Genomic DNA, 23952 nt, shown 5'->3' with positions numbered 1-23952 from the left:
AATATTATCTCTGCATCCCTCCCTGCCCTCCCCCTACCCCTCTGCATTTACGCCTGGACCCTCCCAGACAACTCTAAGCTTCTTCAGGACAGAGGCTCCTCCCCTTCATTTCCTCCATGGGGGTAAGCACAGGGCCTGGGCAATGACAGTTCCCACTGGTCCAGTCTTTACAGTTTTCCAAGGGTTTTTCACATGATCCTGGTATACCTCGGGCAGGTTCAGACTCAAACCTCAGCCCTCAACTCTAAACCACACACTTATTCAGTTATTCTGATTTACGCATAATTTATGATGAGTGAATGAATGAATGAACAAATGAGTGAATGAAAGCTGGAAGTGCTCAAGATCAGTTGTAGAGGGAGAAACTAAAATTGGGAAGACCTGTTGAGGAAAATGTTGGTCCCCAACATACTGATACAAAAGGAGAGAGACTGGAGGTTGGGGATAAGGGGGATAGCCAAAAGCTGGGGCTAGAAAGGGCTGACTCCCCAGAGGTTAGATGACTTGGTCCCATGTGTCAAGAACCCCCTCCTCCATCGTCTTGTTTTTTAAAATGGAAAGACATGTAGCCAACCTGGGAGAAGACACCAGAGAAGAAGTTAAAGGAGCAGGGGATTCTGAGTCCAAAGGAGATATAACTTATTGGTTTGTGAGCTACTGTGTTTGTAAGTAATAAGTATTAAAAATATAAGCAATTCCATTGGACAAAAATTGCAAAGGACAAAAATATATAAAGAAAAAATAAACTGAAAATCACCAGTTATTTCACCATCCAGAAAAAGTCATCCTAAATTTTGATACACATCTGTTCAGACTATATAAATGTAAATATCAATATAAATATATATATTACATTTATATAAATCTATTATATATACTTATAATTTTATTATATATATTGTATATATATTTTACACATACAAATATACACACACTTTAAAAAAAAATAAAATGGGATACATACAGTTGTGTAAACCTGCTTTTTGTTCATTTAATAATATGTAGTGAACACAAAAGAGATTTTATAAGCCCAAAGGGCAGTTTGATAACCTTTGGGATAAACAGGAAACCAGAGAAGATATAAGAGGATGAAGTGAGTAGTTAAGCTCTGGGTTTTGATAAATATTATTAAAGTAAATAAAACTTAGATGTCCTGCCAGGTTAAGTAAATTATTAGCTCTCTATCAGCAAGGCCACTAAGTCATAGACTCATAGGATGTTGGTACTTGAAGGAGCCTTTGAGTTGATCTAATTCAACCCCCTTCCCTTAGGTATTGAGAAACTCCAAGCCCTGGGACATTAACTAATGTGCCTAAAGAGACATGACTGGTGAGCCACAGAGCAGGAGTGAGAACGGAGTGCCCTGACTCCCAGTCCAGTGCTCTGGCCATTAAACCACACAGGTCAACAGTGTGCATGCTCAGGCACTGATGTGCAGAATGGGACAGGGGAGATGAGGCCCCAAACCCAGTAGTTCTCCAGCTGTATAACACCAATGGAGGTGTGTGTGTGTGTTAAGACGGCAGCAAAGTGTCCCCAGGCAGGGCAGCAGCTTTGATGAAATAAACAAATTATTTGAAAGACATAAACAACCAAAGTTCACTCAAGAAGAAATAAGTGGGGCTTCCCTGCTGGCGCAGTGGTTGAGAGTCCGCCTGCCGATGCAGGGGACACGGGTTCGTCCCCCGGTCCGGGAGGATCCCACATGCCATGAAGCGGCTGGGCCCGTGAGTCATGGCCGCTAAGCCTGCGCGTCCGGAGCCTGTGCTCCACAACGGGAGAGGCCACAACAGTGAGAGGCCCGTGTACAGCCAAAAAAAAAAAAAAAAAAAAATACAGCCGGCATACAACCTGCCCATATTAAGTGCTTTTTTAAAGGTCTTTTCAAAGGCCCTAAGCAGGCTTCCCTGGTGGCACAATGGTTAAGAATCCCCCTGTCAATGCAGGGGAAACGGGTTCGATCCCTGGTCCAGGAAGATCCCACATGCCGCAGAGCAACTAAGCCCGTGCGCCACAACTACTGAAGCCTGCGTGCCTAGAGCCCATGCTCTGCAACAAGAGAAGCCACTGCAATGAGAAGCCCACGCACGTTAATGAGTGCAATGAGAAGCACTCGCCGCAACTAGAGAAAGTCCACGCGCAGCAAGGAAGACCCAACACAGCCAAAGATAAATAAATAAATAAATCTATAAAAAAATAAATAAAGGTCCTAAGCAGTTAGATTACCAAGGGTCTGGCAGCTCTGCTTCCTGATTCTAAGTCTACTATTCTTTTCCTCGTGGGCTGGAGATAAACTGTTTTCGCCTTCCTACCTTAGAGATATATTTGAGGCTTCACTCTCTGGGAGGTTTATTCCTCTCGAGCAGCACATTTTCTCCTGGCTGCTGGAGAAGCCCAGGATGAAAAGCGTAGGGATGCTTCAAGGGTCTATTTTAAACTACCACCTAGTGGCTTCTAGGTTTCTATAAACTTTATAAGTGAATGGGGGTGGATGTGTGTGGCAGGAAGGGATCTGACCTGCTACTATAAATAAATACTACCATGATTTTAAATTTAGGTATCCTAATTGATAATATGAGGGCACTCACTGGAGGTGGGACAAGAAGGTTAGGGTTGAGTTTTCCTGTGCCCAGGCTATCTGGTCATCTCCAGGGCCTTCTTATTGAATACTCAGTCTTTGGGCATTAATTAAATTCTTTAGTGGCAAGTTAGTCCAGTGTGTGGCAGGATCTCCACCCCTTCTAGCTGAAACTGCTTCACCTACAGTCCTTGCTCAGGGATTCTGAGCTAGGCAGCTCTCTGAACTTAGAGGAGACTGATTGGTGCCAGGGTGGACACCTGACCCAAGGTGTCCATAGGCTGACCAGTGTCCATAGGCTGACCAGTGACCAATGAGGTGATGTGCTGACATGGACTCTGACCAATATGGTAGCAGTAATTAAATCTAGGAAACCTGTTTCCTTTAGGACTGGGGAGGGATTCAAAAGTGGGACCTGGGGTTAACAGGCTTATGAGCTTATGTGCAGAGGACAGCATGGGCTTTGAGAGAGATGGAAAGAGCAGCTTCTGGTTCTGACAGCTTTTCATTCCTATCTTGTCATTCATTCACGCCTTCACTCAACCAATACTTATTGAACACCTACTATAAATCAGGCCCTGTGCTAGATTCCTCTTGAAATTCAATATAATCTTTGCTCTCCTACTGCTTTTAGTCTGATGACAAACATTAATAAAATAATCACAGGTAAATGAATAATTCTTAAACTTTGGTGAAATATGAAGAAAAGATATAGATAGGGAGCTATGAATGATTGAACAGGGACGTCTGACCTAGTCTGGGAGCCTGAGAAGGCTTCCCCGGAGAGGTGAAGTTTGAGCTGAGAAGTGAAGGACAAATAGGAGTTATTTAGTTGAAGGGTGAATTTAGGGGAGAAATGTGTTCCAGGCAGAGGAGCCAGAATGTGAAAAGAGGCAGGAGGGAGCATGGCTTGTTGAAAGGAGCTTGTCATAAATCCACTGTAGCCGGAGTGGAGTAACTGGGCATTAAATGCCGTTCATGTCTATACACAAAAGGTTGTGGTTTTTTTGTTTTTTTTTTTTTTTGCTGTACATGGGCCTCTCACTGTTGTGGCCTGTCCCGCTGCGGAGCACAGGCTCCGGACGCGCAGGCTCAGCGGCCATGGCTCACGGGCCCAGCCGCTCCACGGCATGTGGGATCTTCCTGGACCGGGGGACGAACCCGTGTCCCCGGCATCGGCAGGCGGACTCTCAACCACTGTGCCACCAGGGAAGCCCAAGGTTGTGTTTTTTCTAATGTGGCCTGAGGAGACTCTCTCCCTTGAAGACAAAAGCCCAATGGACAAAAGTACCTACTGTATACCCCAGGTGCTCAGAGGCGTACAGGATCAATGAAATAGTTTCATCCCAGCCTCCACCATTTACTAGCTGTGTGATCTTGGGCAAGTTACCTAATATCTCTGAGGCTCAGTTTATGCATCTGGAAATGGAGACAATAAAATCATTTGTACTGTGTTGTGTTGAGGATTAAAGAGATGATGCCTGTGTGCATGCCTAGTTTGACTTGTGGCACATAGTAGGTGCTTAATGCACACTTTTGATATTAGCCAAATGAGAAAGGACCATGGCTCAATAAGAACTCACTTCTTTTTTTTTTTTATTTATATATATTTTTTATTTTTATTTTTTACAGTATGCGGGCCTCTCACTGTCGCGGCCTCTCCCGTTGCGGAGCACAGGCTCCGGACGTGCAGGCCCAGCAGCCATGGCCCACGGGCCCAGCTGCTCCGTAGCATGTGGGATCCCCCTGGACCGGGGCACGAACCCGAATCCCCTACACCGGCAGGCGGACTCTCAACCACTGCGCCACCAGGAAAGCCAGAACTCACTTCTTTTTGCACACTGGTGGGGGGCTGGAGGTGGGGCAAGACTAATACAGTGTTCAAGACAAGGTAGTAAACAATGCAAGAGAAGCTGAGGGATGAGCCAAGGCAGGGGTCAGACGGTTAGCACGGGGAAACACAGCCACGTCCACGGGCTGGCATATCTGGGAGCTTAGGCATGAAGCATCCTGGGGCCAGAAGGGAGAGGATGGAGCTCGAGCCAAGAAGAGGGGAGCTGGGGAAGGGGATTGTGTGGGGCTGGGGACATGGGTCCACCTTGGGAGGCCAGCTCCACTCTGGGACAGAAAGTCCAGTGGACAGTCATCAGTACTTATGAAGCTCTCTTTCCCCACTGAATCCCAGGTTCTAGCAGGTGCTCAGTGTTAAATGGATGGACGGATGATGGTTATCTAGGCACAGAGTCACATCCATCACATGCAGTGTGTGAGGGTTGGGATCATCTGTGCTGTGGCTTTGAGCCATCTGGTCCAGGGCTCCCCCCATAGAAAGTCACCCGCCCCGGAATATAGGGTCTCAGTGCCAGAGATTCTAAGACATGGAGCCAGGCCCTAGTCATGGGGTTTGGGTTCTGGACAGGGTTTATTCCAGAAAGAATACAAAACTTGGTAGATTTACTGAGAAGGTGAAGATTTATACAGTCCCATGGATAAATCCTTCAGAGTGAGATGGAGAGTAGCAACACCGAGGATGTACTGGCTTCTCTCTACGTTCACATCACCTCATTCTATAAATGCACTGTGGTATGTTTAATATTTATTACCCAAGTGTTGTTCTTTTTTAAAAGTCACTGTGGAAATGGAAGTAAAGAAAAATAAAGTTGGGAAATTTTAATGGAAACCAGGTAGAGTTGATACCCAAAATATATGCCATAAGGTCCTATAAAATTGCCAGAGGTAGGCTAAAAATTTGGTTCTGAGCTGTCTCCTTGCCTGAGCAAAGAGGGAAACAGGGGTGGTCACCAACTTTATGGTGTTCAGAAGAGAAACCACCAGCGACTCAGTGAGATGCAGCCTTTCAGGGTATTGAGATCTGGGGTGCTTTCTCCCTGGGTCCTCACACAAAGGAGAGCCATGGGTACACAGGGCTCCTGCGAGCACATTGGTGTGAGCTGCTTTCACATTTCCTGCCCCTAGGTCAGGCCTAGCTCAGGAGCTAGGGTAGACCTGAGGAGCTCACCCACAGACTCTGCTGGGGAACAGAATAGAGAATTAACATTTCTATTCTCCCAGACACATCTCTGCCTGAAGCATTGCTGGAGACCAAGAGAGGTGTTCCTTCAAAACCTGGGGATGAAGGAACTGGATAACACCAGCTTTAATTCTCCACCTGGCACTGGAAGCCAATGTAAAGTTGGTCTTGGCAAAAATGGAGGTGTAATTAATAAGAAGACTATTAAGGGAGTGAGAGTTACGGAGCCATCCCCAGCTGTGGGGCTTCACTTGGCTTACCCTCCAGTGACTCACTGGCTTATGAGCAATCCTCATATGCCTGATTTAGAGGACTTACTCACCCTTCAGAGAAAGAATTTAATGCAATAAAGCAAATGTCAGCAAGTGGGCTGCGGCTTAGCACATCACCCCAGCCTGCATCCAGCTTCCCCCTCCCTGGCTCTCCCTGCTTGTGGCCCCTCCAGCCACTCAGCACCTGGACAGGCCCACACAATGGGACACATTCCAAGGCAGAGCGGAGACTCAGAGATATGAAACCAGGGAGGGACCTCAGGCAGACCAAGCCCTGAAGTTTGGTCCAGCAAGATTAGAGATTAGCTCTAAAGCACTAGAGTCAGGGGCAGGGTGAGGGCTAGAACCCAGGATTTCTTCCTCCTATACAGTGCCCTTCACTCCACTTTCTTCCCCTGGAAACCGTGCTTAGATTATGCAGATGAGGGGTGCAGGCTGAAGCAAATGCAGCTACCCCAGTCTGGGTGACATTCTTATCTGAGGACTCTCCAAGGACCAGTGGGGAAGGAAAGGTGTGTGGGGAGCAAAGTCTCAAGCAAAGTCTTTGAGGTGAGACGTGTAGAAAGAGCTGGGCTACCCTGGGCTCGGCTGCCATCTTGCTATTTGTTGACATGGTGCTTGCTGTGGGGGAGATGGAGGCCTCTCTGGACGCCCCCCCCCCCGCCATAATCAGGTGGTATGGATTGGAATCCCTGTGTCAGGCAAGTATGGTATCATTCCCAGCCAATTTCCCGTTCCCCTTGATTAGGAAACAGGCCCCAAGAGTTAGGCTGGAGCAGAGGCATAAGCCACGGGAATACTCAAATATTTCCCCTTCCTTCCTCCACCACACAGAGGAAATTACTCAGAAGGCAAGTTGATTCAGCCTTGGATTTAAATCAACTCATTGAGGGATTTACCTAGGAACTCCTGAGGGAATTATCTGGAAGAATTAATTCCAAGGGTAAAAGAGGGAGAACAGGCATTTAAGGTAAACCTTTACCTAGTTCACTTATCTGTCCCTTGGTCGTTTTTCCAAACTTTTCTGAGAGTCTGCCACATGCCAGGCACTGGAGGGAGGGGGCTGACCACAAACTTGCCACTCAGGTTTGCTGGAATCAAGGGTCTTGAGCTCTAAGGGGCTTTTGGGATCAACTAGCTTAGTTCACTCATTTCATGGATGAAGAAGTGGAGGTTCAAGTTGAACTCTGCCTGGGGCTCACAAAGAGCCCAGCGTGGGCGGATGCTCTGACCACATCTCCATGTGGCCTGAGCCTAAGGAGTTCTCTTGCAAGTGAGCCAAGGGAAACCTCCCAACAGGAAAGCATTATTCTGTATTGCTAAGATCACCAGCTCGTGAGCAGACGCACAGCCTCATGCCTCCAACTGCACACCCACCACCATCACCTTAGCGTTCATTCGGAAATAAAACCCAGTGAGGCAGGCTGGGCCCCGCCTCAGTGTATCCCTGCCTTACCCCAACTCACCAACATGAAGAAGTGTTTTTGTTCTTCTCACTATTTTTATTTTGCACTATAAAAAGCAACAACATCAACAACCAGTAACATACTGCTTTTCTTCACATTCATATGGATTTTAGGAAATTATTGCCTTTTCCCCTGGAGAAATAACCTACAGACAAAAAAGAAGTAGTACCACATTGAGAAATCTGCAAATCCCAGAAGTCAACAGCTTGAAGACAACCCCAAGGGGCAGGGAAGAAAACAAGTGTCACCAGAGACCAGACAAGCACATGTAAGGACAGCAAGCTGGGGTGACAACCGTTTCAATGCCACTGACTCAGACAGTGGGTACCCTTTCTCTCCTGGCACCCAGTGCCACCACCTCAAAGGGGTGATTGTTGGTCTATGGTCTAAAGAACTCTTTTCAAATGACGCCAGAGTTGCTTTGAGGAGAGGTGCAACGAGAAAGGTTCAAGTATGAGTAAGAATCATGCCAAAGTCCAAAGTCAGGGTAAAACCCACAGTGAAGAGGAAACCAGAAGTGTTACTGTCTCACTACTTCACCCAAATGACTCCACCTGACCCAAGACAGAGTCTCAAAAACATCTGAGGGTTCAAACGAGCATATACATCATGTCCCTAAAACCCTGTAGGGTTACTTTCCTGACTAGGTGGTGATCAGCTTATGCCCTGAAGCAACACAGACAGATACGGAGACTGCCAAAGTTAAAAAAATAAGGTGGAAATTGTGCTTCCTTCAAAATGAATTGGCTTTGTTACTGCCTTTTCTCCTGGTCCAGCAACTGCTTTCTCTCATATTGCTGCAGGTATTTATTGCCTTATGCTTGAAATGAAAAGGCAAACTTTGAGGTGCAAAGACTGGGCAGTCCTGAGGGCAGGGGGTCTGGAAATACAGTAGTCAGCACGTGCTGTGCTCTCATAATGGCTTGGCCTTCCTTCAGTCCCAAGAACCTATCCCCGAGGTCAGTCTGAAGTTTGTTTGCAAACCTGGTGACCCTTCACTGGTCCCACCAGGACAGCGGGACAGAGTGAGGTCTTCAGTATTGCACACGTATGAAATGTCCACGAGTCAAAATACAAAATCACAGTTGTTCTTGGAGCTGGGCTGGTTTTCCCACTCTGGTCTTAGCAGGATGTGGCTGTGGCCATGGGGCTCTGGCTGAGCTCTGAGACTGTTGAGTGGGTGGGCAACGGTGCCAGCACCGAGGTAGGGAACGTGCAGTAGGAACCCTGCACGTCAGGGCTCAGTGTCTGTAAATGGGCTATGAACGAAGGGCCGGCTGCCTCCCCTTGGGAGGAGGGAGCCTGGGGGCTAGGCGCGCAAGGCAGGATCTCGGACTCATACTGTAGGAGCTGGCCCATGAAGCTGAAGTTGGGCGAGACCACACTCCTCCTCTGCTTGATGTAATCAAAGGCGTCCTTTAGGTGGAACTGCTTGGTCTTCATGAGGTAAGCCATGCAGATGGTGGGTGAGCGAGAGATCCCAGCCTCACAGTGAACCAGGACCTTGCCTCCCTTTTCCCTGACACAGTCTGGAAGAAAGAAAAGACAGTGGAAATGAGTTCGGATTGGAACTCAAAGGCAACTGGATTTAATTAAAGAATTAAAAAAAAAAGTGACCTAGTAATCAAATCATCCTCCCTGCTCAACGTCTGTGGTCCCACACCAGGCTTTTGCCAGTCTTTAACCTCCACTGCTGAGGATAGACTTTAGGGTCCCACCATGATGTCTATCTCTGCGTAGGACCTTCACAATCCTTAGTTCTCCAGGATGCTTTCACAGGTTCTGCCACTGGAGGTGCTGGACCTGGAGTAACTCCTTCCTGGGGATGCCATCTTAACTCGGGTTCCACGGATGCGTTTCAAGAAGACTTTGGAAAATCTTTGAAGCTGCATGCAAGTTTTCGTTGCACATTCACATTTCCCTGAGAGGGTCCCAGGCTCAAAGACTGACTTGGAGAAGCAATTCCTGCCTCTCGGGGTCTGATTCTAATGGTGATAACCTAGCCCTCATCCTGGTTGAGGCCTTCCATCCTCCCCGGGATCCCTGTTTGGCTGTGCCAGGGCGGGATGCTTGGCTCAGCACCGAGGGTTCCCAACCAAGCAAACATACAATAAATAGTGCACAGCCACTAATTATAGCCTTGGCTAAGTAACGCTTACTAGACGGAGGATATAAATGGCTTTGGCAAACTCCATCTTGCACAACAATGGGAGTCACTGCTATAAAGCTACCACCTTCAGTTAGCATTCATTAGCTCAATATGACAAAAGCGGGGTGCCCTCCTTTTCTGTTCTACTCCTCCCCCCAAAAGAGCTCCAACTGTTAAAAATGAGCAGGGGCAAAAGGTTAAACACATATACACATCAAATAAAAACCACAAAAAAGAGTCTTTCCAATTCCCTCTCTTGCTAGTGAGGAAACAATTACATCACAGGAAGTTAGATGTCCATGGCACTATGTAAGGCCACAGTATGCAACAACATTTAAGATTTTGAAGGGCAAATAAAAAGTCAGCCCCCTTACCCACCTCCCTCCTCAAGTTCAAGAAATTTGCAAATGCATCTCTAAGATCTGAAAGATCCAGTTTCTGAGGAGTCAGGGAGGAACCTGGAGTCTCCCCAACAGAATGAAAATCCCAAAGGATACCCCAGGGTTCCTCATTAGAAGTGCCCCAGTCTGTGATTCAAAAGAAAAAAAAAAAAAGTTCCTGTAAATTAGTTCAAAAGAGACTCCAAGTTCCTAGGATTATAGGGTCGTGACTCCAACCTTCTTTTGCTCCTCCACCAGCAAAAAGCTGGTAGTCTAGCTTTTAATTGGCCCAGAGCCAAATCCCAGAAAGCAAAGGGCCTACAGTGTGTTGCTTCTGGATCCCACTTCACCCCTGGGGGCTTGCCTTCTACGTGGCCCTCGGAAGGGGTCAATGCATGATTCGGCCTCAGTCCCTCCTTCCTTCAGGAGGGCAAGGAGTCTGGGGAAAGGCATCTCGTGTGCCTTCAGAATGCTGTGGGTTTGTGCGGTTGTGTACCCAGACACAATGCACACACAGGATGGGGAGGGAGGCTTCTGAGAAGTGATGGGGGCGGGTTTCATGACTTCACTGAGAAGCTATCTAGATAATTGAATAACAGGCTGACAAGGGCAAGGCATTCCCAGGGACAGGGAGAACAAGTCAAGGGTTTCCCACCCTGACCTCATCATCTTGACTGTCTCTCAGAGACTCCAAAGGAACCATCGCAGCCCAGAGGCTCAGGGAACAGGGAGGCAGGCTCGGCCTTTTGCCTCTGGTGAGTTTCTCTGCAGGCTTCTGTGGAGTAGAGATTGTGTGTGCTGAGCAGAGGGCTCACCACGTGGTGGAAGGGGGGCCTTTAACGGCTCCCTGCACTAAGTAATCATTGCTGCACCCAGCACCGGCCTTTCTCCCTCCAACATCCCTCAGAGCACGAGGCAGGAAGATCACTGCTCAGCTTCAACAGCTATGCATGTTAAAGGGAAAGAAGGACTCTGGAAAGGGAGGCAAGCCCACAAGGATGGGGAGTGGTGGGTGCTTGCAAATCTGAGACACAAAAAAGTCAGTCCAGCCCCCAGGGGAGATGGTTGAGGGAAACAGAGATGTCCAATGAAAGAACAATCCAGCCTGTTCGAGGAGTTGGAATCCCAAGGCCCAAAGCCCTTTCTAGGCAGAGGGACCAGAGGTTTCCAGGCCTACACGATGGAGTAAATGATAACTGCCTCACGGAACGTACAAAGGATGCAAAAAGATGCCAACTTCTCTGTGCATAAAGCACAGAGCTTGAGACGAGCGCTATCTTTAGTCCCAAATCAGCTGAAAATGCAAAACAATTGCCCCCAAAGCAGTTTGCCAAAAACCGTGGAAAGCTGCCAGGGCCCTGGGGGCTCAGTGCGTAAGGAGTGCTCTCTCAGTCCTTCTGTTTGTTTTCAAAAATATCCCAACCTACGCAGAAGCAGTTTGGGTGGTTCTTTCCCTCCCCTGCTTCCCCGGCATGGAGCCTCACACACGGATGCACCCTGTTTCCCGCCCAGCCAGAAACACTAACAAGAGCGACAGAGTATTGCTATAAAATTGTAGTAATTCATTTATCTTGCAAATTAAAGCTCCTATTAATAGCAACTCAAATCCTCCCCTCTGCCGTTTTGGTCGGTGCATCCAACGAGCCAAGTTGGCTCTACAACAAGATGCTTTTCTTCTCACTGACGGGAACCCCCATCAGTACATCAAAATCCAAGAACACGCTCCCCTAGGGGGCCCCCAAAACAACTGAGGGGGAATGGCTGCACCTACCAATGAAATCTATTGCTTCTTGAAAGTGGGAGCTGATGTTAGCCGCATGGCTGTCTTCCACGGGGATCCATTTGTAGTGTAGGTGGGTCGTGCAGGCCTCAGAGGTCCGTCGTGAGACATTCAGCAGAGCCGTGATGTGCAGGTTGGCGAGGAACTCACACTTGGACGCATGGTAGGCACTTCCAAGGTACAGGAACGGAAGGATTTCGACTGGGCCGCCCTGGAAGGAGGGGCAAAGGAGGACAACCAGGAAATGTTGGATTAGCTTGCTCTTTGGGGAGAAGAAACAAAACAACGCTGACCTATTTGTTTTCAGGTGGGAGGTTCCCTTTCTGGTTTCCGGGTAGAGAGCTCAGAGTCAGCGCAGTTCACCCAAGAGTGTGTGGGTGGAGCCTCTGTCCTGGTAAACTCTCTACCCTACATTACTGCCTTGTGACTCAGTGACAGCAAATCCCACACAGCTAAGATTTTCATTTTCTTATATATATTGAGGTGGTAGGAAATGCCGGCAGCCTTCCTATACTGACAAGGATGAGAAGAGGGTGGTGTGATGGAAGACTTGAGAGGCCCGTGCTATAGTTCTAGCTGCCCTGAGAGTGCCAGAGTGAGTCCTTTAACCTTGGGGGCAGCCTCGGTTTCCTTCTAGATAAAATGGAAAATGGTTCAACAAGGTGAGCCCCCTCCTTTACAATCCTGACGTTATATATATATATATATATATATATATATATATATATAAAATGTGTTTCATCAAACCTAGGACACTGTTGATCCTAAGATGCATTTGGAGCTCAGAGATGTTAAAATATGCTTCCCCCGTCCCCCAAAAAAGTAAACTTCTCAGAAGTGAAAATGACCACTATCTATCCAAAATCCTCAGATAATGAAAAGCTGTTAGGCCATGAGCAGGGCCTGATCCTTTTTTTTTTTTTTTTTATTTGGCTGTGCTGCGCTGTGTGGCATGCAGGCTGCAGGATCTTAGTTCCCCAACCAGGGATCAAACCCGTGCCCCGTGCAATGGAAGCGTGGAGTCTTAACCACTGGACTGCCAGGGAAGTCCCAGGCCTGATCTTCTCGTGGGGTTGAGTTTTGGTGAGAGACGCGGACATCTTCACCCTTTTGGGAGACCACCTATACCTGAGGTTTCTAGTTAAGAAGGATCCCCAAAGAACCAGAAACCATCTACCCTGAGGAAAAGCTAAAAAGAACAGCTAGCTAGTCAGACTCTGGCAGTCTCAGCATTTCCAGGGTGGCAAGAAAAGCCATTGTTCCATACTTGGAACAATGGGAGCCCCTGGAGATTTAGAGGGAAAACACTGAGCTGGGGTGACAGTGGCTGTGTCTTTGGCAGCCTTTCTCATATCATCCATCCGCTTCCTGTGTTTCCATTTCCTGTCCTGGAATAAGAGTAGAATGGAAACTCTCTGCCAGACCCACAATAGGGAAAGGGGCACGGGACGAGGGCCAGGAGAAGGCAGTTCTCAAATTACCCCGCATGGGTGTTTGCTTTTTCTTTCCTGAGAAGTCAGGTGTTTAAGGCAAAGGCCAGTTTGGCCACTTGAAAGAAAGTTATAGAGATTTTACAAAAGGTAGTAATAGTAACCAGTATTTTTAATAGCTGGCCCCAGAGCTTAACACTTTAGGTGTACCTACATAGATCTCTCCCTCTCTTTAGAGCCTGGAAAATGCTGACACACCAGGCCTGGGAACCTACTCAATTTCTCCTGGAGCTTAGCCCAACACCCCTGAAACCATGTTTGTTTCCTTTTTTGAATCTTCTTTTTAGACTCAAGAGGAAGAAACCAAAGGCCTTCAGAAACCCCAAAGGTTAACACGACCTCACCCGGCTTCTCTCAAGGCAGAAGCGCTACTAAGAGTAGCACTAGGGGGTTCCCCAGATGAACTGTGGAAACACACCAGGGCCTCCCTGGTCCTTGCTTGGCCAAAGGTCTGCTGTGCTTTCGCAACATCCTGCAAATTCTCGTTTCTCTTTCACTTTCTGAGAATGGAGGAGGAAAACACCACCCAAACAAACAAACAAAAATAGAAATTCAGCTAAGCCGGATGCCCATGGCTGGAAAGTCCAGGGTTCATCATACACTGTAATTTTAATAAAAGAAAACAAACAAAATAATAACCCTGGCACCTCGCCAAGCTAATAGGTTTCCATTCAAGGAAAAGCCACCTGGCTGTATTTGGAAGTTTATCCCCAGGGGCAGAGCTCTGCTCTTGGCAGGCAGCTGGCATCTTACACAGTATCTAGAAATCTTCCTTCTATGATTTGGGTATGTTCTTATTTTGTGCAAAGAGCTTTTTGTGCAAAAAGCTCCTCCTACCAAGTCAGATGCCTAGAATGGCCCTCTTCCAAAAGAAGGCATGTGGAAAGCAGAACAGGGTCCTGAAAAGAACCAGAACAAGGAGTTAAGAGAAGGGAGTTCTGGGCCTAGTGTGGCCATGAACCCAGATGCAGGATTCTTGGCAAAATCAATCATCCCACCAGCTGTGACAGTTTTTCCCTCTGTAAAATGGGAAGGTAGGTTTTGATCTCTGTTTTCTGCAGATTTGGGTCCTTGCTGGCTTTTTCCACATCCTCCTGCATTGTATAGGTAACCCCTGCCTGAGCCGTCCACTTTTTCTTCCTCTAATGAGTTGCCAGAAGGTACAGTTCTTTGAAGGGAAGAAACCCACATGTTTGTAGACACATGAAATCCTCTAGTGTGTCTTGATCTCTGGTTTCAGAATTTATGGAATTATAAGCATCAGAAACCCCTAGGGGAGGCTGCTTAGCCATCCAAATAGTAATTTCTCTACAACCCTCCCCCAATCTTCCTCCTTCAGTTAAAAATACCTAGACACGCCTTTACAGGTACTGGGTTGGTTTGCAGAAACTGCAGAGCATGAACAGTTACGAAGAAGATCAACACAGGAAGCCTGAAAGTCAGCTCTGAAACGTCTTCAGGGAAACCTAAACCGATATTTCAAAGCTTCTCTGCACCTCCCAGGCCAGCTAACAATAATGTATATTTCGCTTCCACTTTTTGCCAGAAGCCACCGAGCGTCCTGAAGCGCATTTGCTCTTGTCAGCTTATTTGCTGGAAGGAAGCCCATTTACTCTTAGATGGAAACTCAAGTTGGCAAGCAACAGAGGCTCTCTAAAGCTAGAGGCCTCTGCCAACTCCCTGATCCGCAAACGAACCAACCAAGGTTGCTGAGCAGGGAGTGGAAGAGCCAGGGTGCTGTGCAAGGAACAGAGCCAGGAGCCGGGACGGTACTTCCACACTGTGTACCTGGTCATAAGCCGGCCTGTAGCTGATGTTGAGCACTGACTTCCCACACTGACTGATGAGGGCTGTCTCGGTTTCAACCTTCTCTGGTGAAATGGGTTTTACGTCCACGCAACACTCAGGATATTCCGAGTGGAAAGTCTCATATCCCCCTAAAAGACAAAAAAAAGGCAAGAGAGATATAAGCATCGATTTTTCTCAGGCTGTCAGAAAATGCCCAGAATTGATCCATAGCCTGAGTGTGGAATAGTAAAAAAATATTCAGCTACTATACATTTTGGTCATATTAAAAAATTGAGCCAAAACAAGTAATAGTTTTAGAATAGAAACGGGCTCCACAGACACACACACACACACACACACATACACACTCTCTCTCTCCTAAAAAGCTATAATTCAGAAAGGCAGTGATGAAAGTTTTCTATGCCTATCAGAAGATAGGCATAGAAGAAATGAAAGTTTTCTATGCCTATCAGAAGAAGCTTAAACTGTGAAAGGAAATATATCTGACATGTGGCAAATATTAACCAAATCCCTCCAGAAAACAAAAGTTGTTTTCTCTCATTTACCTAAAATGCAGGTGTGATTATGCAGAATTTCAGTAATTTGTGAATGAGACTCTAAACTGGTCTGGTTCATCCCTAGTCCCTTAGCTCTAAACTGGATTATAGACGAAACCTCCTCTATTCATAAGGGAATGGGGGTTAACACGAGGTTTAAACTCAGGGCAATAAAACAGCTCTGCCCTTTCTCTTTGCCAAGGTGCTAAGAACACTGCTGACAATCCTCTCCATAGGTCCAATGTAATCAATCTAGTTAATTACCTTCCAAACCAGAGCAATGAGGCCTTCTGAACTTAATTCTTAACTCCTTAAGTAAAAACTCCTTCTTTCTCCTTGATGACCACCTACTCTCCCTTTATCTTATGACCCTCCCCTCCTGAACTTTCTCCCCAGCTACACACACACACACACCCTCATACCTGGCAGGTATGATTCTATAAAAATCCTAACTATATTTAAACTTCTCCAAATGGATCAGATCACTTAAGGTAAAAACTACTCTCTGACCGAGTCACAGAAACTTGAGTAGGTAAGTTCTCAGGCCCACACACGAGGTAGGGAAGAACCAAACGAAACACTGGCCTCGAAGCCTCAGAATGCCAAATGCTGCTGGGTGCATAGGCCAGACTTGTGTGGGGAAACACTTTGCTTCCAATCCAAAGGGACCTAAGACACTTCCAAGAGCCTCCAGAAAACCTGCTTCTTTTTCTGGCCCAGAGAATTCACTTGGGGTCAAATCATCAATTTTTTTTTTGTTTTTTTTGGTCCATGCTGCACAGCTTGTGAGATCCTAGTTCCCAGCTTATGGGATCTTAGTTCCCTGACCAGGGATTGAACCTGGGCCCTGGCAGTGAAAGTGCTGCCAGGAATTAGGAATTCCCTAAATCATCAATTAAATAAGCATTCTGAGACCATGTATTTTTCCAAAAAGGCCCCCTTTTTTTCTTCTGTCTTTTGGTGTTGTAATAGCCCCACAGTGGAGCACATGGTGGTTTTTTAAACCCCTGCAGTAGGCAAATGGTTAATGGATTACACGGCAGTCTCCAGCTCTCTCCCAGAAGCCACAGCCAATTCCTAGAATGAGTCATCTAGCTATTACTGCTTCCTCTCAGCTTGCTGGAACTGCCCCCAACCCCATTTAGCACACCCAAATCTCCCCTGTGGTCACTTCAACAAATAGCCAATTGGGCCTTCCCAAATGAGCTTCTGGACCTCCACAATGACCACGTTCCCGGTCATGATGACAGGCCATGCCGGAGGGAGGCGGAGGTGGAAAGTTTGAAGGTGTCTGTGGCTTAGTTTTCCCTCCCTCCCCACCATTGCCCCCACCCCCTTCCCTCCCAGAAGGCAGAAAGAAACCACACTTACACTGACCCTCAGCTTCCTCCAAAGAGGTGTCCCTAGTTAGCAAATCACTTCCTGTGCCTGGGCCTCAACATTTTGAGTCCCAGGAGACAAACTGAGTGATAGGGGATGGGAATCTGAAGTAAGAGTGGCCCAGGCCCTCTCAAACTTCAGAATGAAGCTTGGGAAAGAGAAGCCTTCAGGCCACCCCATCTCTTGGCTTTAAACAGAGCACTTAAGAGTTGGCTGTTGGACTTCCCTGGTGGCACAGTGGTTAAGAATCCGCCTGCCAATGCAGGGGACACGGGTTCGAGCCCTGGTCTGGGAAGATCCCACATGCCCTGGAGCAACTAAGCCCGTGTGCCACAATGACTGAGCCTGCACTCTAGAGTTCATTGAGCCACAACTACTGAGCCTGCGTGCCACAACTACTGAAGCCCGTGTGCCTAGAGCCCGTGCTCTGCAACGAGAAGCCACCACAATGAGAAGCCCGTGCACCGCAACGAAGAGTAGCCCTCGCTCGCTGCAACTAGAAAGCCCACGGGCAGCCATGAAGACCCAACGCAGCCAAAAATAAAATAAATTAAAATAATAATAATAATAAAAAGAGTTGGCTGTTAGGAGGACAGACAGGAGGTGCGGGTGTGGGCTGGGTCCTGCCTGCCTGTTGACAAAATAAGGCAGGCAGACAAAGTCTCAGTGTAGTTGAGGGACAGATAAACAGGGTCCTGCCTCTTCTAGCTGGGGTCAGGAGTCCTATAGATTAGATGGTCTGTCTTTCACCCACTCCCATCAGAGGCGTGGAGAGACAGAACATTCCTCTCTGGTGCCTCACTTGAACTCCAAGAGCCGTGGCAATTCTTTTGGCAGCTTCAGTCCTCTTCAGAGTGATTCTGTTTTTGATCACCACCGCATTACCAGGGGAACTGAGCAGAGAAAGCACACGGACACTATATATAAATACGCACTGACAATGCCGTTCGGTCATCTCATCTTAGTGGGTTTTTTTGGGACTGGAGGGCATTGAGGGAAGTGTAAAAGGCATTGCAGGACTTCCCTGGCAGTCCTGTGGTTAACACTCCGTGCTTCCAGTGCAGGGGGCGTGGGTTTGATCCCTGGTTGAGGAAATTAGATTCCACATGCTGCGTGGCCAAAAAAAATGGTTTGCCCCACGATCTGGGATGCCACTAGATTAAAAACCTGAACTCTTATCTGGATGTGAGTCAGGTAAAGAAAAAATTTTCTTTGGCAACAACTTAAAGTTTAGTACTGTTATAAGGGTAAGTATTAAGCAATTTCTACTGAAATTTAAAACGGACATAACTTTCGACGTGGCAATTCTCATAATTTTACTGAAAGATAGTGCACATGCAAAAGCATTTGGACAAAGGTATACTCTCCCACACTGCTTCAAATACTAAGGCTGGAAGCAACCTACTTACTGGCTATCACCAGGGGATGGGTTTAAAAAGTGAATAGGACATGTATGCTCTGATATGGACAAATCTCTCAAGATCTAGTTAGATGAAAGAGGCAGGAACAGGAAATATACAAAATCATTTTATTTTTACTCATGGAAAATTAATTTATCTAAAGATGAACAAGAAATAGTTGACTGTTGTCTCTGGGGAGTAGAACTGAGTTCTAGGGTGTGCAGAAGATCCACTTTTCATTGTACAGCCTTTGTGCTGTATGTTACTTACATTAAAAAAATTTTTTTAAACATTAATTTTTCTGAGATGTGAGTCTACAGAGCTGCCTACTTCCTGTGGCAATAACTTCCAAACTGCTAGCGTGGCCCCCTGCAGAGGGGTGGGGAGCAGAGGTAGGACCCGGAAGGGTTTCCTGGAATGTATCTTTCGTGCTACTGGAGAGGCAGAAGCTTTTTCTGTACTCACTGCTAAGAAGCGGAGACAAAAAGCATATCAAAAAGAAATCAGGGACTATGTGTGAAAAACCTCTGCAGAGCTTGGAGGGCACTCTCCATCTCCTGGGGGCTGAGGCTGGGTAAAAGAGGAATATCATTATCTTCTGCCTCTGTTGTTTCCCTAACAGGAATCAACAGGGGACCGTCTGTAAGAGGTGCTAACAGAGGTGGGAGCTGCCCGTGTGCCTCTGGAATCTCCTGGCCCGGAATGTGTAAAACTCCACAAGTCGCACGGTTTTAAAACAGCGCTCTCACTCTCTCAGCTCACTGCACCTGAGCTCTGAACCACATCAGTGTTACATCTCCAGGTGTCCCCATCAGAGTCGGCCGGCGCAGCCTAGGCTGAGTCCTCATGTCTGCCCTACAGGCTATGCCTTCAATACCTTTGAGGTTACAAAGGACTCAAATACAAGGCGGCAGCAGTTATAGGAAGTGACACAGAAATCAATATTCTGGAGTCAGAGTAAATCACCCACCCACCACCAACGTCATCTCCCCCAGCAGGTGGAATGGGCAGACTGGTGAAGCAGCTTCTGGGGATCTCAAACCAAATGCGACGCAATCCCCTTCACAGCCACCCTGTGGCACCTCTCACGTGTCCTGGCTCGCTGGTCAGCCTGCCTACCACCTCTGGCAGACAGCGTTAGGCCCGCCGGGTTTGGCCCACGACCAGTACAGATGATCCTGGGGTGGGGGAGAGGAGGTGAAAAGGGTGTCAGCTCCAAACGGAGCGAGAGAAAGGCCTGGGAGGGGAGAAGGGGAAGCCAAAGAACAATAAAAAGCAATAAAATGAAATGGAAAGGAAGGGGAGGGGAGGAGAGGGACTCGCCAGGGTCAAAAAGGCAAGAGGGTCGAAGACGACACAGCCTAACATACGTTAATCGTGCAGGAGGGAGAAAAGGGGACACCGCGGCGCCACACTTCGGGGGTGAGGGTGTTACGACCTGCTGATCCCTCCAGATCTGTCCATCAGGACGGCTCCAGAGCGCAGGCCCCAGCGAGAGCGGTGAAGCCGGCGCCAGGAAAGCCGGCCCGCGCCCAGCACTAGGCGACCGACCCCCAGCTGAGAAGCAGCGCCCCCGGCTGCGTAAGCAACCCCACCCCACCCACCCGGGCCGAAAGGCCGATCGTCAAGCGCTTTCGAGGAACTCGAGTGGGGAAGCTGTGAGCGCTGACACTAGCAGTGCCCTCCCTAGAGCACGTCAAGCCCCAAGGTGCAGACTCCCGCCAGCGGAGAACCGCTCGGGTTCTAGCGTCAAGGAAGGCGCCCGGCGCCAGCAGGGGACCCCAGAGCCCGGGGCCGTCCCGGCGCGGACGGTGACAGGGGACCGGCGTCCCCGACGCGCTCACCTTTGAGGAAGTAGACCCGCGGGCCGGCGGGCAGACAGGCGAGCAGCGAGGTGAGCACAACGCGCGCGGCGCTCTCCTCGCGCAGCTTCTGCCAGTGGCGGCTGCCCTGGTCCAGCACGACCACGGCCGCCACGCCGCCGCCGCCCTCCTGCAGCAGCCGCGCGCGCGCCGCCTCGTCCGGCAGCACGTAGCGCGCCGACACCGCGCCTCCGCGGGCCCGCCGCAACACCACCGAGTTGAGGTTGACGTTGAGCGAGCCGCGCACGCTCGAGGCGGCGAAGGCCAGGTAGGGCCGGCAGTCGAGCACCACACAGCGCGCCGCAGCCTCCTTGCGGAGCATCTTGCGCAGCTGGCGCCCGTCGAGCGACGTGACCTTCATGCCGCCGCCGCCCAGCGGCCCCGCGCAGTGCGCCCCGCAGGTGCCCACAGCCAGGGTGCCCGCCGGCGAGGCCCGGGAGGGCGACCCGCGGGCCTGCGGCCGGCCGACCGAGCCCGGCGCCGGAGCGACCGCTCAACTCTTCTTTCCCGCCCTTCACGCTCGGCACCCGGCCCGGCCACTTGCCGCCCCAGAAGCCGGGGATTCCGCCGGCAGCTCAGCGTTTTATGTGAATGGGTGTACAGCCTGTGACGTGGCTGCCCATATAAGGCCGAATAAGAGTATTTCCCCGCCCCTTCGGGCTGTGGCCACGCCCCCCGGGAGCCGGACGTGCTGGGCGGGCGCCGAGCGTTAGTCAGCCTGAGAAAGAGGAAGTGGCAGGCAACTTGCCGTGCTCTCTGTGGCGCTGCGCGGAGACACTCACTTGCGCATCACCGGGGACTGCTGGTGGGGTGTCAGGAACGCCACGAGGCCGAGGTGACCCACGCTGTGCGGGAAGAGGAGGAAGCGGGGGAGGCGGAGCTGGCGTCGTGACATGGGTTTAGAGTTTCATAGACGTAGGTTCAGAACCCGCTGGGGGCCGGGCCAGGTACCGTGGTAGGCAGAGCTAGGGGCGGCCTCGGCCAGTGCCCCCAGATGGATCTGACGTAGATTTCGATCCTTACGCGTCTTTACGCGGGGAATGAGATGATAGCTGGAATTTGCTTCGAAGGCTGGGTTATCGACTCAAGATTGGGCTTGTGTTGGTATCGTTGAAACTTGGTGACGGGTACCTGGAGGTTCATTATACTGTTTTCTCTACTTTTCTTTATATTTTGAAATTTTCCATGATAAAAGCACCTCAAAGTAAAAGTGGAGAGAGAAGAGCCAGCAACTAATCTCCCCAAATGGGTTCTGCCCTCAAAGGGTTGATGGTCCTTTTCTTTGTCACACTCCCAGTAAAAATTAGAATAATTGTTTTTTGAGGAACCGTTTTCTGAGCCCCAGAAAAATCTGTCCTGAAATCAGCTGCAGCATCAACACGCACCGTTGATGGAGCTCAGCCCAGCCAACTGTACAGGTGGCTTCTGGATTTGGGGGATTATCTGTGGCTCAAGTATAATCCCAGGCTGTCTGCACCCGCCAGTCCCCAGCAGCTTCAGGCTTCCCATCCCCAATCTTGGGGAACTGGACACGATTCACCCATTCAGCAAGTATTTACTGAAGGTCAGCTTTGTGCCCTGGTAGCTGCAGGGACATGCTTCTACCCCCAAACTCAGGACGAACCATTTTATTGTGAGCCTGAGGCAGGAGGGGACTGCCTGATGGAAAACAGCCTGCTTCCACTAGGGTGGGGCTTGTTTACTACCGACAGAGGGGAGTGAGGTTTTTAGAAGGAGGCAGAAGTCCAATTCTGAAATCAAATGCAGTCAAACCGGACAAGAGCCAGCTGGCCGTTGCCTCTGGGTCTCAGATGCCTTCAGTCAGAGGCGCTGTCCTCACCCTGCCACTGGAATCCCAACGAAGATGTGATGCCGGGGGGTTTTCTTTCTCTTTGGGATTATACGTGCCAGCCTTCCCTGCAATCTGCTCCTCCTCTAGTGTCACCGGAACCACCCAGCCTCAGACGTTTCAACCTACAACCACATGGCCAGGCTCTGTATTGGTTGCTGGACACCAAAGTGAGCAGTCCTCACTCTGCTCCAGCTGCCCCCAGCTAGGAGACGAGGCTTGGTCCAGCCCAGAGGCCTCTTTTTTTTTTTAATTAATTAATTAATTAATTTGCTGCACCGTGGCGTGTGAGATCTTAGTTCCCCGACCAGGGGACCAGGGATCGAACCCCTGCAGTGGAAGCGTGGAGTCTTAACCACTTGACCACCAGGGAAGTCGCCACAGGCCTAAGGTCCTGTAGTCAGTGTGGAAGAGCATCCACGGCGTGCGAGGTGGGGTAGGGATGTGGCCCTGGAGAAGGCCACTCAGCGCAGAGGAGAGCTGAGGTGAGCTTAACGAGAGTGAATCCAGGTGAGCCAGGCCACGGAGTGGGAGAGTGGAGGACATTCCAGGCAGAGAAAACTGCTTGCGGTAAAGGGAAGAAAACCAAGAACCCAGCGAGGTATGTGCTGGAGGTACGTGGGAGACTAAGGCATTTCTGGCATTTATTAGAAAGTTAAGCAGGCTCAGGTGACGGAGGGACTTGTGTGCCATTTACGGCATTTGGATCTTATCGTTTGGCTGGAGCAGCCACGGATGAGGGTGTTACTCAGTGACTTGGTCAGGTGAGCATTTGGGGACCTCACTGAGGTGGCACTGTGGAGGATGGATGTTTTATTTGCAAGTGGAGATGGGGTCCAGACCGGCGTCAGGGAGACAGATAGGCGGCTTTTGTGGGTAATCCAGGCCTGAGCTGATAAGGGCCTGCCGGAACTTGGCAGTGATAGCAGCAATTGAAGAGGCCACACAGATGGGAGAGACATTTAGGAAGTAAATTGCCGGAAGGGATGGGATGGCGGAGAGAGGAGTAGAGGGTGACTGAGTAAATGGTGACACCTTTAGATAGGGACCCTACAGGAACAGGTCCGGGTGTGTAGCAGGAGAGGGGTCGGGGGTGAACTTTAGACTTACTAATAAGTAGGAGTTGATCCTGGGCCACCCAAGGGGGTGGTGGAAAGGTGGCCTGGCGAACAGTGCAGGAAGGTCATCCATCAGTGGATTGCTCTGTCACTTCCCACCCCAACAGATCACCAAGTCCCTGGCTTCCAAAGCCTCTGCCTTCCAGATCTCATTCCTAACCTGCTCTTTCTGGTCCCATGGCCAGGGCCAGCTTCCTGGGTGTGTGACCTGTGTGACCACAAGGCCATCCTTAGAAGGGCATGATGCTTGGTTTGATGCTCTGCTGTCACTCTCTTGAAATTCTTGATAATTTTTGGACAAGGGACCCTGAATTTTCCTGTTGCACTGGGCCCCGCAAATTATGTATCCCGTGCTAGCCATAGCTGTAGTTAAAGGGCCCCATTATCCCCTGCACTGGACCCTACAGTAGCATCCTGCCTCCCAATCGCCAAGCCCTCTCCTTTCTCTCTTGTCTTCTGCAATGTGATCTTTTTAAGCTTAGATCAGAGCACAGAGCCCACCTGCTCTGCTCGAAAACCCTCAGTGGCACCTATGCACTGTCTGATAAAATCCAAATTCATTAGTGGAACATCAAGGTCCTTGTTCTAGCCAGTTGGCCGTAACCCACCTCCAGCCTCGTTTGTCTCCTTCCTTCCCCCTTCCCCCTTCCCCCAGCCCCAGGCTCCAGTCACACAAAACTACCTATTTTCCTAAACTTGCCCAGTATTTTGCTGCCTCCACACTTTTCTACAGGACTTGAGCGCCTCCCCCATTCCTTTGTTAGGAATCCTTCCCTGCCTTCACACACCAGCTCCAGAGCTACCGTTACACCTCCAAGAAGGCCCCCCTTAATCCCCCAGCCTGCTAATCAG

General features: G+C 49.3%; 1 protein-coding gene across 1 annotated transcript; it reads right to left on the bottom strand.

Annotated features, from left to right (window-relative positions):
• Positions 1 to 7387: 7387 nt before the first annotated feature.
• Positions 7388 to 20494, bottom strand: DUSP5 (dual specificity phosphatase 5; the record flags this gene model as incomplete). Its single annotated transcript, XM_082673525.1, has 4 exons — positions 7388 to 8876; positions 11648 to 11867; positions 14935 to 15083; positions 20116 to 20494. The coding sequence occupies 4 exons, from the start codon at positions 20492 to 20494 to the stop codon at positions 8470 to 8472; spliced, it is 1155 nt and encodes a 384-aa protein (XP_082529651.1). The 3' UTR covers positions 7388 to 8469.
• Between the last annotated feature and the right edge of the window lie 3458 nt (positions 20495 to 23952).

The sequence above is a fragment of the Grampus griseus genome, assembly GCF_964374135.1.
Source record: "Grampus griseus genome assembly, chromosome: 16".
Classification (NCBI taxonomy): domain Eukaryota; kingdom Metazoa; phylum Chordata; class Mammalia; order Artiodactyla; family Delphinidae; genus Grampus; species Grampus griseus.
Note: the sequence above shows the minus strand (reverse complement) of the source record. Positions and strands in the feature narration are given on the sequence as shown.